This window comes from Brassica napus, chromosome C8 (assembly GCF_020379485.1).
Source record: "Brassica napus cultivar Da-Ae chromosome C8, Da-Ae, whole genome shotgun sequence".
Classification (NCBI taxonomy): domain Eukaryota; kingdom Viridiplantae; phylum Streptophyta; class Magnoliopsida; order Brassicales; family Brassicaceae; genus Brassica; species Brassica napus.
The window spans coordinates 35405901-35420757 of NC_063451.1; the positions used below are offsets into that span (position 1 = coordinate 35405901).

General features: G+C 34.5%; 3 protein-coding genes across 4 annotated transcripts; all 3 read right to left on the reverse strand.

Annotated features, from left to right (window-relative positions):
• Nucleotides 1–154: 154 nt before the first annotated feature.
• LOC106383955 (ERBB-3 BINDING PROTEIN 1-like) lies at nucleotides 155–2861 on the reverse strand. Of its 2 annotated transcripts, none has more exons than XM_022705439.2 (9): nucleotides 2600–2861; nucleotides 2448–2532; nucleotides 2216–2365; nucleotides 1974–2127; nucleotides 1212–1427; nucleotides 986–1122; nucleotides 806–897; nucleotides 537–713; nucleotides 155–431 (listed from the first exon to the last, which is right to left on the reverse strand). In XM_022705439.2, the coding sequence occupies exons 1-9, from the start codon at nucleotides 2691–2693 to the stop codon at nucleotides 361–363; spliced, it is 1176 nt and encodes a 391-aa protein (XP_022561160.2). In that variant the 5' UTR covers nucleotides 2694–2861; the 3' UTR covers nucleotides 155–360. The 2 variants fall into 2 exon arrangements, with proteins under 2 accessions (XP_022561160.2, XP_022561161.2); XM_022705440.2 differs by having other exon boundaries at nucleotides 155–428; nucleotides 2600–2855.
• A 307-nt stretch (nucleotides 2862–3168) lies between these two features.
• Nucleotides 3169–6091, reverse strand: LOC106402842 (chlorophyll synthase, chloroplastic). The gene is made up of 14 exons (XM_013843645.3): nucleotides 5767–6091; nucleotides 5652–5696; nucleotides 5476–5567; nucleotides 5147–5234; nucleotides 4940–5025; nucleotides 4782–4868; nucleotides 4637–4702; nucleotides 4480–4563; nucleotides 4319–4380; nucleotides 4160–4235; nucleotides 3930–4074; nucleotides 3695–3771; nucleotides 3559–3606; nucleotides 3169–3424 (listed from the first exon to the last, which is right to left on the reverse strand). The coding sequence occupies exons 1-14, from the start codon at nucleotides 5909–5911 to the stop codon at nucleotides 3362–3364; spliced, it is 1164 nt and encodes a 387-aa protein (XP_013699099.1). The 5' UTR covers nucleotides 5912–6091; the 3' UTR covers nucleotides 3169–3361.
• Nucleotides 6092–6308: 217 nt separating this feature from the next.
• On the reverse strand, nucleotides 6309–9553 carry LOC106406258 (acyl-coenzyme A oxidase 4, peroxisomal). The gene is made up of 13 exons (XM_048764561.1): nucleotides 9307–9553; nucleotides 8904–9008; nucleotides 8715–8821; nucleotides 8544–8621; nucleotides 8330–8453; nucleotides 8173–8246; nucleotides 8003–8062; nucleotides 7813–7922; nucleotides 7462–7621; nucleotides 7262–7338; nucleotides 6994–7165; nucleotides 6713–6805; nucleotides 6309–6635 (listed from the first exon to the last, which is right to left on the reverse strand). The coding sequence occupies exons 1-13, from the start codon at nucleotides 9332–9334 to the stop codon at nucleotides 6504–6506; spliced, it is 1320 nt and encodes a 439-aa protein (XP_048620518.1). The 5' UTR covers nucleotides 9335–9553; the 3' UTR covers nucleotides 6309–6503.
• Nucleotides 9554–14857: the final 5304 nt, after the last annotated feature.

Consider the following 14857-nt stretch of genomic DNA (forward strand, 5'->3'; position numbering starts at 1 on the left):
TTGCAAATAAAGAGGCATCAGGTACAATCAGTTCAATATTAATGTAAAGCTGGGTGACTTGTTGCCAACTTAAACCTAAATGAATTAGATCTACTTTGTTGGCTACGCTAAACTATAACTGAAATCCCTAGGAATCTTTGATTCGAGACTGAGATTGGCACGGTCATGACCTAAGTCGACCAGAACAATGATGATGAACATTCAGACATGGGTTTTGTGCAAAAGGACACAAATTGATCAAGTATTGTCCTGCTCTGTTTTTTTTTTCTCTACGAAGAAACTCTCCGAAACTCAAACATTACAAAGACCTGAAACTTCCCAAAATTCTTACGAAAGAAACAAAAGAGAGATAGATCTCCTTCATTCTTGAGCAGTGCTACTTGCTTCCACTGGCTCAGCCTCAGTTGAGGCCTCTCCTGCCTTCTTCGCTGCTGCAAAAACACAATCATAAGCCGTCATGAATCTTTTTTTTATCTCAACCATCAAGTAATGTTGATTTCATTGAGTCTGCAAAATTTATGTTCTTAGTTTCATACCTTTCTTCTTCTTTCCACCACCCTTCTTCTTCTTGATACCCAAGGCTAACCACCCTTTGATCTCAGGGTCATCGATGGTCTTCGTAGGTTGAATCTCTTGAAGAGTATGTGAAGTGATCCTGTCTGATCCATTTGGCATCAGCAAAACTGTGAATTTAATCTGGGCAACAAAATCACCTGTTGAAGAAACAAAATACACCATGAGTCACGTTGCCAAGATTTATCACGTTGTAAGTATTTAATGGAGCAAAACCTTTTATCATCCTTACCAGGCTTCTCGTAGAGAACAGGATATGGCTGTAGATGACCATGGTTCACACACTCCACAAGTCCAAGACGTGCCCTCTTCTCCTCAAGTGACCTGTATTGATCGTATACACTCAAACAACATTAAAAAGCTGCAATTATATTAAAAAGATATAAACGGCTTAACAAAGTACAAAAGACACCTTGCAGTGAATGGCATATGGGGGAACTTCTCTTTAATCTCGCTGATTATGAATCTGGAGGCCTTCATCTTCAACTGATAGTTAACAGCTGCATCCTTCTTGTAAACAGTTGTTTGCTTCTCGTCTAAAAGCTTTGGCTGCAAATTGAAAGTGTATGAGAACTATGGCAACTGAAGAAGCTTTGCAAATTGGTCAGCAAGATGTAATCAACAAAAAGCAAATTTACCTTGCCATCACCAGTGCTTGCCACAATATCTATTGCATAGACTTCATTCTCTTCAAACTCAGCATCATCGACTCTTGTTTCTGGAGTGGATACACTTAGGAAACTCTTGCTTGCATCTATCACGTTCTGTTTCATCTGGTGGGAGATAACCCCTTCCACAATTTTGCAGTCATAAGCTTCAGCCACCTTCTGAATAGCTTCAGTGACAGCATGGTTCTGCCACAAGAATATAAAAAAATATATATTCAATTGTCTTGCTTGCAGCGCGTTGTAGGAATAAATAAGAAACAACCAAACTCAAAGGCAGTAACATTTTACTAATCCCAATATCAGAGTAACTACGACATAAGAGCCTCATGTGGATTTTTACTAATCCCAATATCAGAGTAACTATGACATAAAAGCCTCATGTGGATGTGAATCCATAGCATTCTTAGTAAATATTCATCCTTGGGGAAATGTAAATGAGAAAACTAACCAGACTCAGCAAAACCAATATCTTATTCTAGAAACACGAGTGAAAAAGAAAACAAAAACAGTAAGATGTGTTGAGAAAAGTTGCTATCACTAAACCTACTAAAAACTAGAATTAAAAAAAAGGTTCCCATCAGAGTAACTATGACAAAATATCCATAGCCAAAAATAAGAGTTTCATCATCTGGGGGTTTGCAAAACGTTATCAATCATTTAAAAAACCAACAACCAGCTTATAGTTTCAAACTTTCATGTAAGAGTAGCACCATATAGATAACTACTGGTTACCTTCTTCCCAGGACGTACGAGCCTCAAGGCAACTTCAGCGGCAGTATTAGCAGCTGCAATAACATCAGCTTTGCGTCCAGTAACGGGCCCTTCTTGGATAACATGTGTGTGGGCAACAAGAGCAATGAACCCATCAATATGACATCCCATATCACTGTAAATGGACAAAGCAAAAACAGCAAACAGACATAAAACAGTTGATTCGCAGAGAAACATCTAAAAGGGATAGAGACAAAACTTACATTTTGACCATATCACCCTCTTCCAACACAGTCTCGTCGCTGGCGAGGGGAGAGAAATGACCAACAGTGTTGTTAACGGAAACACACGTGGGAAAAGCGACGCCTCGATCAATCTTCTTCTTGACATTCTTGTACATGCTCCCTGCTTGCCTTTTTTTTTTTCACATAGAAAAAACACACACACATATGAGAGTAATGACATCTTAAAAAGACTATGAAAATAAATACTAACTCATTGATAAAGGCGTCTCCCTTCTCGCAGATATCGACAATCTTAGCTTTTGGCTTGCATTCAGCTAAGACCACCTGCAACGCCTCTTCAATTTCCAAATAAAAAAACCGTGAGTAACCTGACCGAAAGAGAGAGAGAGTATGCGTTCTTACTGTTGACGATCTCAGCGGCGCTCTTGTACTTGGTGACGACTTCAGGGGAGGTGAGATCCAGCTCCTTCTCGTCTCTCTCATCGTCTGAACTCATCTTTAGCGGCTCTCGAGGATTGAAACAGGAAGGAAAAGGTTAGGGTTTAGAGAGAGAGAGGTGTGATTTTGGGTAAAATGAAATTGGCGAGAAGCGCAATGAAGGTGGGTGGTGGCTCAAATAGCACTAGGGTTGCGCTTGTTTGTTATGTCATCTCTTGTTAACGACGCCGTTTTGGGTGTAAGTCCCCCTCTTTTTGTTTATACGTTTCTGAATTGCGACCTCGCGTTACTGTCTTTTGAGTCTAGGAGGGGCCGAATGAAAGGGTTGTGGTCACTTAACATGTACGTAGACCAGCCCACTAAAGAGTAAAGTTGAATACTAACTCTTCTACTTTACTTTCTTTCGAGTCTATGTGTGCGTGGATATAATAAGTTATAAGTTACTTGCGGCAGAGTTGCACCGGTCTTGAAGTTTTTTGAGGTTTATATGCGGTCGTGGTTTGAAATGTGGTTTGAAGATTGAAAAATCCGAATCGTAGAAGACACAAAGAAACGCATTGCCGCGGAAGCACTTACATAGCCTTGATACAACCAGAGTTGACTTGTTTCTAGTGATGGTTGGTACATACATTATATTTTACAGCGTCTTAAGACTAGTCGATGCCACCACTTTAACCAAATTTATGGTTCGCAATATAGCGCATTTACTTTGTGGCCAAAACTCCACTAGTGACTTGATGCTAATGCCGTCACGAATATACCAAGCACCAAGAACGGCTGTGCGCTAGCCTGTAGTAATCAAGCAGCGTATTATCATCAAAAGACCTATCAGCTTTCAAGTTCTTTAGATATTTCAAAATAAAACAAACTCTACATGTCACCAATCTGAGTTTTATTACTATGCGCACTAGATGATGACTTACCTGATACTTGACGTCGTATTTGACAGGGTCCTTGAGAAAGTATTTAAACTGCAGTTTCAACAAGAGTGTAATAGTCAGACGAGTGACAAGAACGTGTAGTAGCTAGTTTGGATATGATACTGTAATATGTCTTTACCTGGAACACAATCTGTGGAATAATCAAAGCAAGCAGCGCCAACGCGTAATAAGGTTTGCCAGATGCTAATAGATATCCTGCAACCAGATACAGAATTATTAGCTCATTTATCTGCGATCCCTAGAAACCAAGGATATTCCTTCAGCTTCATTGGACTGTGTTTTTAACCGGTATAAAATATCTAGTTGATAAGATCAAGTATATAGAAGCCACAGCTGAACGAAATTCTACATACCGGCAACTGAGAGCTGAGTAACGTCTATAGCACCAACGCATATCCATTTTGCAGCTTCAGTGCCAAAAGCTACAGGGAGAGACTGAAGGCCCATTGCTCTGTCTCCTTCAACACTTTTGAAGTCATTAACAATGGCTATTCCCAACTGCAGTATTACACAGTTACATGAAGCAAAATCAGGCTGTTAAAGATAGCACAAAAGCATCATAAAAAGGTCCCAAGAAGAGTACCCCAGCTATGCTGTACAAGAGTGTTAGAACGACGACGTCTGGTGTAAGAGTGCCAAACAATGCTTGTCCAGCCCACCTATCAATCAAATGACCACACAAAAAAAAAAAGAATCAATGAGATGAGAACACGGTAAATATTGATGCGCTATATTTTCTTACCATGGCAAACTGATATAGCTTGCTCCAAGTGCAAAATTTCCAACCCATCCATTTTGTTTTAGCTGCAAAGAGACCAGTTCATGTATTGATAAGTTCTAAATCCAAATACAGACACAAAATGTCTTGACACTACAACAATTGAACTTAGGTGTAGAACATACCTTCAAAGGTGGAGCAGAGTATATATAAGAGAGCAAGGATCCTCCCAAAGCAAGATAGAACAAAGTAGGAGTTGTATGCCCGGCCTGAAAAAGGAAGGTTTAGTCATTCTGATGTGCACTTTTAACTGCACTACATACATAAAAACCACCAACTTACCCACACATCTAAAGTTCCAGCAATTCCAAGACCTCCCAGTAACAGCACCCAGACTTGTGTAATAACCTGAGTTGCAAACAAGAAGGAGAAATGATTATCAAACAAACTAATGTTTTTAAAAGCTGAAAATGTTCTATATCAGTACCTCTTGCTCTGATATTGCTCCAGATGGAATTGGACGATACGGCTCGTTAATCGCATCAATATCTCGATCATACCAGTCGTTGATTGTCTAGAAAAGGACACTTGTTAGGTTGTATTAGCATAAGAACAACTCAGCTTTTTGTTCTACCAAAACCAGACCTGTGTATAGCCAGTAAGACACGGGCCAGACATCAACATGCAAAGAATCGACTTAGCAACATCCTCTGGAGTCCAGTGGAAGTTCCCTACCAGAAGAAACAAATAATGAAGGAAGAATAATGTGGTGAAGACGTCAAAAAGATTGTAAAAAAAAAAAAACATAAGAAGACAGTGTTTTATTCATCTTCAAAGATGTTCATATGTTACCTGAAGCAGCAGCACCACAGACAACTCCCCAAACTAATGGAGGCCAAGTGACTGGCTTTGTAAGCTGTAGACGAATCTTCCATTTATTCTGAACACACATATAAGTGAAAAGATAACTTAACATGCAGCAGCATTCTCACATAATTTCCACCTAAAATGTGATGTTTTTGGTAGTTACCAACTCAACACCTAACACTATGCAAGTCAACATCACACTATGTACAACTATGACGATTTTTTCTCATTTCTATTTAAAGATGATACATCCAAACTTAATTTCATATGCATTGGAGAAAAATAGATTAAAGAAAATAATCGGAGAAGATTACAGTCTCTTGAGCGGCTCCTTTGATACCAAGAAGCTGGTTAATGCTCGAACCACCACCACCGCCTGGTGCCTTTTCCGGTACCTGAGATTTAACTGCCGTGGAAATTCAAAATCATTAAACTTAACGAAAAAGTTAAGAGAAAATGAAAATGAAAAATTCAAAAGAGCTACACAAACCTTTATCAGTATCAGTCTCCGCAGCACGCACAACCAATCTCCGCCCTATGTAACAAAATCAATTAGAAATCGCAGGAACAAAAGCTCAGCATCCAATTAAGGAAACGGAATGTACCAGAAGATTCGAAGCCCGACGTGGACCAACCGTGGCGTCGACGAGTGAACTCGACGGGATTTCGGAGGGACAGAACTCCTAGACGTTCGGCGGAGTTAACTCGGGAGGGGAGGATGGAGGAGACGGAGTGGAGAATGGAAGTCATAGAAGCGGCGGGCGGAGAGAATCGTCTACGGTGGCAGTAAGCCGGAGAAGGAGTAGTATGAGTTTTTGGACGCTTTGCTGTTTCGGGGAAATCAGTGGTTGTAGCTTACCGGCGATAAGAGTCTACGTCACGGGTTTTGGCGGCCTCGTTTCGTTTGCCTTACAGCCACGTGGGGAGATTCTATTGGGTGATCGTGTTGAACTAAAACGGACATATAATAGATATTTTAGGCCCATGTCGTATGAGAAGCCCATTAGTACGGACGAGGACGCGTGTGGGTAGTAGTCAAATTTTTTTCTTTTAATTTGGATATTTTATTTTCGAAGTCTTTGATATCAAGGCAATGAGTTTGAGCTTCTTGAGTGTCCTGACAAGTACGTCGCAAACCCATTCAATGGACATTTTAAAACATAATTTAGTATTATTCCTTGAGTTAATTTAATGTGAGGAGACAAATACAGCACGAATCCAAACTGCAATTATGGTTTGTACATGTCCCTTTAGAGGTCAAGTTTATTTGACGAACTTTGTTCTCCACGGTACATTACCAAAGTAAACTCACAGACAGAATAACAACAAACACTGCACAACCTTAAAGACGGCTACGGCTCCGTGAAGCAGCAGGTTTGAAACTCGCAATCCCTGTTACTTCCCTCGCCGTCACTAAGGTGTTTATATCGTAAGTCCCTTCATATGTATAAATGGGTTCAAGGTCACAGAAAGCCTGCAATATTTTTCCACATTTTAGAGCTTAAACTCACTGAACATTTTTCATCAACAAATATGAAAGATTTAGCGCACCTTTGCCACCAGAAAATCTCCTACAATTCCATTTCCACCGAGTAATTCTCGGCCTAACGAAGCAGTTTCCCTTGCCTTTGATGAAATCCATGCCTAGTGAAAGCACATGATTGGTTTATATTATACAAATGATCATCAGTAAATGTTCACTACTGAGCTAATGTTTGATTCCTCCACTTACTCAAGCTCATAGCATAGCTCAGTGAGTGTGTATCAAATAATTAATTAGCAAGGAGGAAACTAAATGATCTGTAAGCAAAAAAAAGGATTGGTTGTTATACCTTTCCTAAACTGGCTTGACCAGGAGTCATCTGACCCGACTCATATAACTTGCAGAGGCGCCAACCCATCAGAAACATCGCTTGAACATTACCCAGCATCTTCACAAGCTTCTGTTGGTTTATCTGGAATGCAGCCAACGGTGCTCCAAACTGTTTCCTCTCCTTTAGATACCTTCAAAAAATAGGCATTCCATGGAAATGTTTTTTTGGTAAGTAACAAAATGAATGCTCATACAATGTTACAAAATGAATGCTTCTCCGGTAATACCTGTGACACATGTCGTAGACTCCCATTGATACACCAATTGGTTGCCAGGCCACCATTACACGTGAGACAGCAAGGACCTATTCAAGTGAAGCACAGAAAAACAGTTCAATATCACGGAGAAAATAGGAAGCTATGACGTTTTGTTTGTGATAAAATATTGAAGACCATTTCTGGATCATGTGTATTCATCACAACAGTACCTTGCTTGTGTCTTGAAAAGAATTTAGTCCAGGTAACCGCTCCTCATCAGGAACAAAGACATTCTGTAGTAGAATATCTCCATTTTGAACAATACGTAAACCTATTTTATTTGGGATCTTAGTAACCGTTAAGCCAGGCGCATCTTTCTTGACTATGAATCTGCAAGACGGTAGCTCAGTAGTGAACATTTACACAACAGCCCAGTATGTTATTGATTATGGTCCATATAAAATTTAATTCCCTAGTGCATCCAGTCACAGATCCACCTTATTAACTTCATTTTTGAGAAACGACCTCCAACCTTAAGATATAAAATTTGAGATATCTAGTAAACCAAGAATCTGACATACCCATTCACTTGGTTAGTTGTCGTATTCCTAGCAAGGATGATCAACAGATCTGCAAAGGTGCTGTTACCGATCCAACGCTTTTGTCCCGTAAGTACCCAACCTCCTTCGACCTGATGAAATAGACAATTGAAACAAGTCAATATTCTGGTAACCGCAGAAGAGGATACAAGTGAAGGAAACAGTAAAACACCTTTGTGGCAGTTGTTTGTAGAGCACTTGCATCACTTCCATTGTCAGGTTCTGTCAAAGCCTTTATACATGTCCAAATATATGTAATGGTATCAGCATCAAGTTTACATAACGCAAACACTTATACAAGAGATGATGCAAATCTTCTAAGTTCAAGAACCACGCACTCACCCAACAAGTCACAGTTTTCATCTGAGCCAAAGAAGGCAAATACTTGTGCTTCTGTGCTTCTGATCCACAAAGTGCTGTTCTTGGAAAAAAGTTCATAAGAAATTAAGCTTATGCAAACCATACCAATCTGTTTATCACAAGCTAAGGACATCTTTACCAATAGTGAGCATGCCCAAAGAGGTATGCACCAAATTAAAAGTCCCACAGCTTGCATCAACTCTAGATATCTCTGCTGTTGCAATGGCGTTGGCTGTGATGGAGAGGCCAGGACAGCCATAACCCTAAGTAGCCAGACCAAATTTAAAAAAAAAACGAATCTTCCATCCACATATACAAAAAAAAAGAAACAGAAAGAAAGCATTTCAACTAACCTTAATAGAGCCACCAACAACACCTAAAGCTCCAAGCTTTGGAATGATATGGAATGGAAACTCTGCCTTCTCCCAGTACTGATGATGAGTAAAAATCAAAGAAAGAAGGATATGACGTCACGCAATAATATTATCAAAGTAAACAAACAAACATGAAGAAGAGAGACACACCTCTGTCATAATGGGAGCAACTTCTTTCTCCATGAACTCCCTCACTCTCTTCCGCACAGCCTGCTCCTCCGGAGTCAACAGTTCATTGAAATGGTAATAGTCTGAAGCTGTAATCAAGTATAGGAAACACACAGATTGAAGCAAAAGCACAACAAAACATACATAATCTCTGAAATAAAAAGTACTTACTGCAAGGTGGGAACTTAGAAGCTGGGGTTGCTTGAGGAAATGCAACGGATACGTCCATAGCCGGCAAATCGAAATACGAACTCTTCACCTTCTTCTCAGCCTCATCTACCAATCCAATTCCAAAATCAAAAACCTCAAATAAGATTTCATTTCCTATACACTTCTGATTCCACAACTCTACGCAACCATGAGTCCCTTTGGATGATCTACAAATGAAAGCAGTCTACGAAATTCTCGGAATCAAAAACACACAAATTCGGTGATCGACGAATGAAAACTCATCCGATTCTCCAGAAATGAAACAGGAAGAGATAACAAAAGATCAAAGCAGCAAGCAAAAGAATAGCTGAATCAGGAGAACGAAACATGCAAAACCATTAGAGAAAAGAGACGATAAACGAACCTCGATCTCTAGATGACAGCACAGTCATGGTGGCGACGATTGCGATGGAAAACGTTTCTTTGGGTTCGAGATAGGAACGAAAAGTAGGAGACGACGAGATAAAAGGTGGAATTAATATAACAATCACGAGTTTTGATCCAGGATCAGACCCGGTTACGTGGAGCTTACTGTATTTAGAAACTTTATCGAGATAAGATATTTTATCATTTTTTCATAGAAGTTATCGCCTCCTCCTGTTTTTTTTTTTTTTTCGTCGAAAGGCTATTCTTTTACTTATCGCCTCCTCCTGTTACTTGTTTTAGATTATTTATTTCTATATAACCCAAGTTTTTTCCTCATACATTTTTCAAAGAAAATTAACATAATCTACCCCCAATACATCTTTTGTTTATAATGTTTAAGTGAATAGAACAAGAACAAAAACTAAAACATATATTTTATAAAAGTATCATATAAATTAAAAATAACTCAATCATTTATTAAAAACTATATAATAAAACTAGCAGTTTCCAATAAATTAAAATTAATTTAGAATATTAAACTATTTAACATTTTAGAAAAAATAAGCGCTCTTAACAATATTACTATACTAGGGTCGGTACGCGTTACACGCGGAATATGCTTTACGTGTAATATATTGACGTATATTTTGTAACTTATAATTGTGTTGATATTATACAGCAAATGGGTAGTGAATTACATTTTAGTGTCTGTGTTTTTTTACGAATTTTTTTTTTGGTTCTTTTTATTGTTTTGGGCATAATTTTTTATGTTTTTTAGATTAAATTTTAGTAGGAATCACAATTAGTGGGATTAATATAGAATTCAATTATCGAATCTACGAATAATGGGGGCTTTGGATCTTGTTATTGTATTTCCTAAGAATGGTTTGGTTGTTAAGTCCAGGATTTCGTAATGCTATACGAAAGCCCAAAAATAATCTTTATAGTAGTTGGTTTTTTTTTTGTTTTTAAATCTTTTTTAAATACGTAAAATGCTCTGTATCACAACAACGGTTACATATGTTATGTAAAGTTAGATGTGTTTAATCCTGATATCGGTTCAGTTTTGTTTTTTTTTTGTTTCTCGGTATTTCAGTTTATAAAAAAATAGCTTCCATATTAAAACTATATTTACTTTGGTTTTGTTCGGTTTATATACCGTAAGTTTTTGGTTTGTTTGGTTTTAAACCAAAAAACCGTAAATATATATCTGAAACACATCAATAAATAGACGTTTCTGTATTTTTGATGAAGTAACACATGGAAATTATATTGATTATAAACTATTGGTTTGGTTACATGAATCTTTTCAAGAGAATAGATTGTTATAAAAAAAACATAGTTAGGTACAAGCACCGACTTTTTTTTTTATGACAATGACAACGGTCCCCAGTGACAACAGTATTTATAAACAATATACTGAAATGCTTAAAAGTTTTAGCCACAAAACGATATCAAAAGCTCGACAAGATGAGTCGTTCACGTTCATTGTTTATTTCAACATCAATGAACACGTTATTGCAATTCGTTTGTCGTTATCGCTTGAATAGACTGATTACGGAAGCTTTCAAACTAGTCTGTAAGAGAATCAAAGATAAAAAATAGTTAGCTTTATCACTTCGACATTTAACTGGAGGATTCACGTCAGTCGATTATGGAGCTCATATACATATATAAGGGGAATCTTGATATGATACGGTTTGAATGAAATTTTGAATTGTTCTATCAATGAGGCGGCACATATGGTTTATCGACTGGAGTTATATCTATTAGAGACATGTTGGCAGCAAATTATACCTTAGAAACCGACTGTTACACACAGTTGAAATTCGAAGCGAAGTTAATGAAGCCTATAAAACTCAAACCAAAGAATATTGAAAAAAAAGACAAAAATAGCATTAAATCAAGTTTTTGTTCCCAAACTAGCATTCAAGGTCAAAAGTCACAAAAATAGCACTTAATATTTTATCAAAAGTCACAAACTTAGGGTTTAGAGTTAAATGGTGGAGTTTAGGATTTAGGGTCTAGGGTTTAGGGTTTAGAGTTTAGGGTTTAGGGTTTAGGGTTTAGAGTTTAGGGTTTAAGGTTTAGGGTTTAGGGTTTAGAGTTGAGAAATGAGGTTTTGGGGATAAGATTTCAAATTTTGAAAAATAAAAAAAATTAAAATTGTCAAAGGATAAACTTAGAAAGGTGTTATTTTGGTCATTTTAGTTTTTGAGTGCTATTTTTGTGATATAAACTTAGAAATGTGCTATTTTGGAGATTTGCCCAAAAATATTATATAAATTATATTGTGACAGAGATCAAATGATTTTAGATATACATCATTAGATTTAGATAGTTCTATTTGTAGTTTAGATAGTTCTAACTCTCATGTATATATACAGCTCTTTTATAAGTCACCAAAACACAATACAATAATATATAGTCATATCTTTACTTAACAATATCACCTTTTACTTTTAGGATAAGCTAAATACATTTAGATTGAAGTGTTGTTGTTTGTTTGTTTTTGAAGGAAGTATTGTTCTTTGGATTTATGCAGACAATCATTTTTTGTTGGGCAATCTGTTTTTTTTTTGCCATTACATAAATATATTCAACTTGTTAGGTGTTTCATATGATATCATCTATGTTAAATAAATCGTTAACTTAGATTCTTTTTAACAAATTTAATACTGTAATTTTTTTCTTTTCATGCATTAAATATTAAAGCCTTGTTACAAAAAAAAAACACAAATTCAACTTTATTGCCAAGTTGATGGGGGACCACATGAAAATAATAAGATTAGAAATGCTATAGGACAGATGAGAGTGCATTTATATTATTAAAACAGAAGTATCCATTTGAAAATGTTCTTACTTCATTAATTAAACTCCTTATTTTTTTGCTTGTTTTTTTCAGTTGCATTTATGAAATATCCTAAAACGAATAAAACTGTCTAATTTATTACTTGTCTTTTCAGTTACATTAATGAAATATGCTTAAATGAATTTAAATTTCTTATTTTATTGTTTGTCTTTTTCGGTTACCTTAATGAAATATCCTTAAATAAATTTGGACATAATGTCATTTAATCAACAAAAAAAACTCATGAGTTATCCTTACGTGAGTAATTTTAATAATGGAGATTTTAAAAAACGTGTATCATTAAAATGTTACCTAAAACATACAGCACTAATATATAACATGCATCAATAAAACTAGAATTTGACTCACACAATTGTACGGATATTATTTTCAGTTGATTAAATTAAAAAATATTTATTTATTCAAAAGATATTTAAGAATGACTATGTTTTAAAAAATTATATGGTATTATTTGCTCATAACTCATTTGTCATTTGCTAAATTGTTAGAAATAAAATTTTAGCATAATATAACTCAGTTGTCATTTGCTAAATATATGGTTTTTATTTATATTTTTTATTATTTAATTATAATATTTTGATTTTATATTTGTAAATGTATTTTTTTAAAAAATAATCAATTTAAATTGTTATTATCATTGAATATAATTATTTTTGACATAATTTGAGTTTTTCGTTTACATCAAAATTTATCATATTTTAGGATAATTTTAATTTAAAATGTAATTTTCATATTTTTCAAACAAATTCTAAAAATATTTTTTAAATATTCTGTTATAATTTTTAAAAAAATATTGAGTTGCATTTCAAATAAAAAGGTAAAGATATTAAAAATATTCTAATTAAAATATGTAAAATTTAATATAGTTTTAAGGAAATGGTAAAAATAAAAAAAAAATTACATATAAAAAAAATCATGATTTTTGTTAACTGGGCGGATCATTATTTATGTGATATCGCAAACGAAAAAAAAATTGATGTTTTTACAATTATCTAATTAACTATGTATACTCATTTTTAATATTTTTTTATATGATATCACACATTCGTAAAAAAATAGATAGTTTAAAATGTAAAAAAAAAATATTTTCTTAATAAATATAATATGAATGAATTTTATAAATATATTATTTAATAAAATAAATAATTAAAAATTGAAAATTCATATGCAGTATCTAGTTGAAACCTTGTTTTTGTAGCATACGTGAGTTTATATATACAAATGGCCCATCACGCTACGCTTTCTCTTTCCCTTATACCATAGACTTCATGACAAGGAAACGATGAGCCCAATACACTTTAATTTAACAAAACTCATCAAACTCTACTTTTTTATATTGATAAAACAGAAAAAGGTATGTATACTTTTTCTAAAAAATCATTGATTCATACATCCATATCTACCATGTGTGCCGCTATAAGAGTGTGAATGGAAAAACAGGAGAGATGCAGACCATCTGCAACTGCTTTTTTTTAGATATTTAATTGTTAATCACGATTTTTTATACTCCAAACTTAAAAATCAGTACAAGTGCATGAATACAGTTTTTTTTTTGTCTTTTTCTGCTAAAATGCAGGTCTCCTGCATGTTCTGCAGTTCACTCTTTTTTTTGGAGCTGGTCAACGATTGCTTCTTTTTCTAATCCAATACTTTCTTTTTCGATTTATTAAATTAACTGAAAACTTTTATTTTACATCTATAAATAACAACATATGTTTTCATTATTCTCAGTACAATCACGACACCATTATCAAATAGGTAAAACTCTCCTCTAATATTTTTTTTTTTGTTTACATTAGGGCTAACACTCTTCTTTAGTTTATATTTAAATTAATGTGTCCACTATAAATTATTTTTAGACTTGATAGAACATCAGATAATAATTAAAATAGTAAGAGGTAGATATTGTATAAATATTTTTATAGTTGTACGTCAAATTTTTCAGTTAGCATGTTTTGTAATTTATTAAATTAACTAAAATACTTTATTTTCATCTGTAAATAACATCTTTTTTTTTTATGTTGTCATTAAAGTGATCCATATTTTTCCCCACTGTTCCTCTACATCAAGAACACTTCTGTCAAAAAAGGTAACAATCTCTTTTAGTTTATACATTATTATTAAACATCAATTAGTAGTTAAAATGGTATTGTCTACTTTGTCTATTTTGTTCAGGATTATTGTGCCAATAATTTAGTATGTAGTATACGTAATACTAAACTTTGAGATATTAGATGAAACAAAACCCATTAAAATGAAAATAAAACTGTTGTGACAAACTATACAATAATATATTATATTTAATAATAAAAATATCTTGAAACGTTTTTTGTTTTATAAAAGATACAAAATATTTTTGAAATTCAAAAACCTTCATAAACATAATTTAAATTCGAATTTTATATGATTCACAAATATTATTTTATTTTAAATCTTAGTTGAATCCAAAACAATTAACATCACAAGCTTTACCTTTTTTTTTTGAACATTCACAAACTCTACCTTTCTAATGGCTTAAGGAAAAATGATGCAAAAGATCTTAACCAAGTATTATGGTATTCTTGAAATATTTTCAATTTTTTTGCTTTTTGAACTTCTAATAGCAACTTAGTATACTCTTTAATATAAATGCTAGAAATGGAAATAGTTATGGTTTAGTTATTATGTATGTATATTT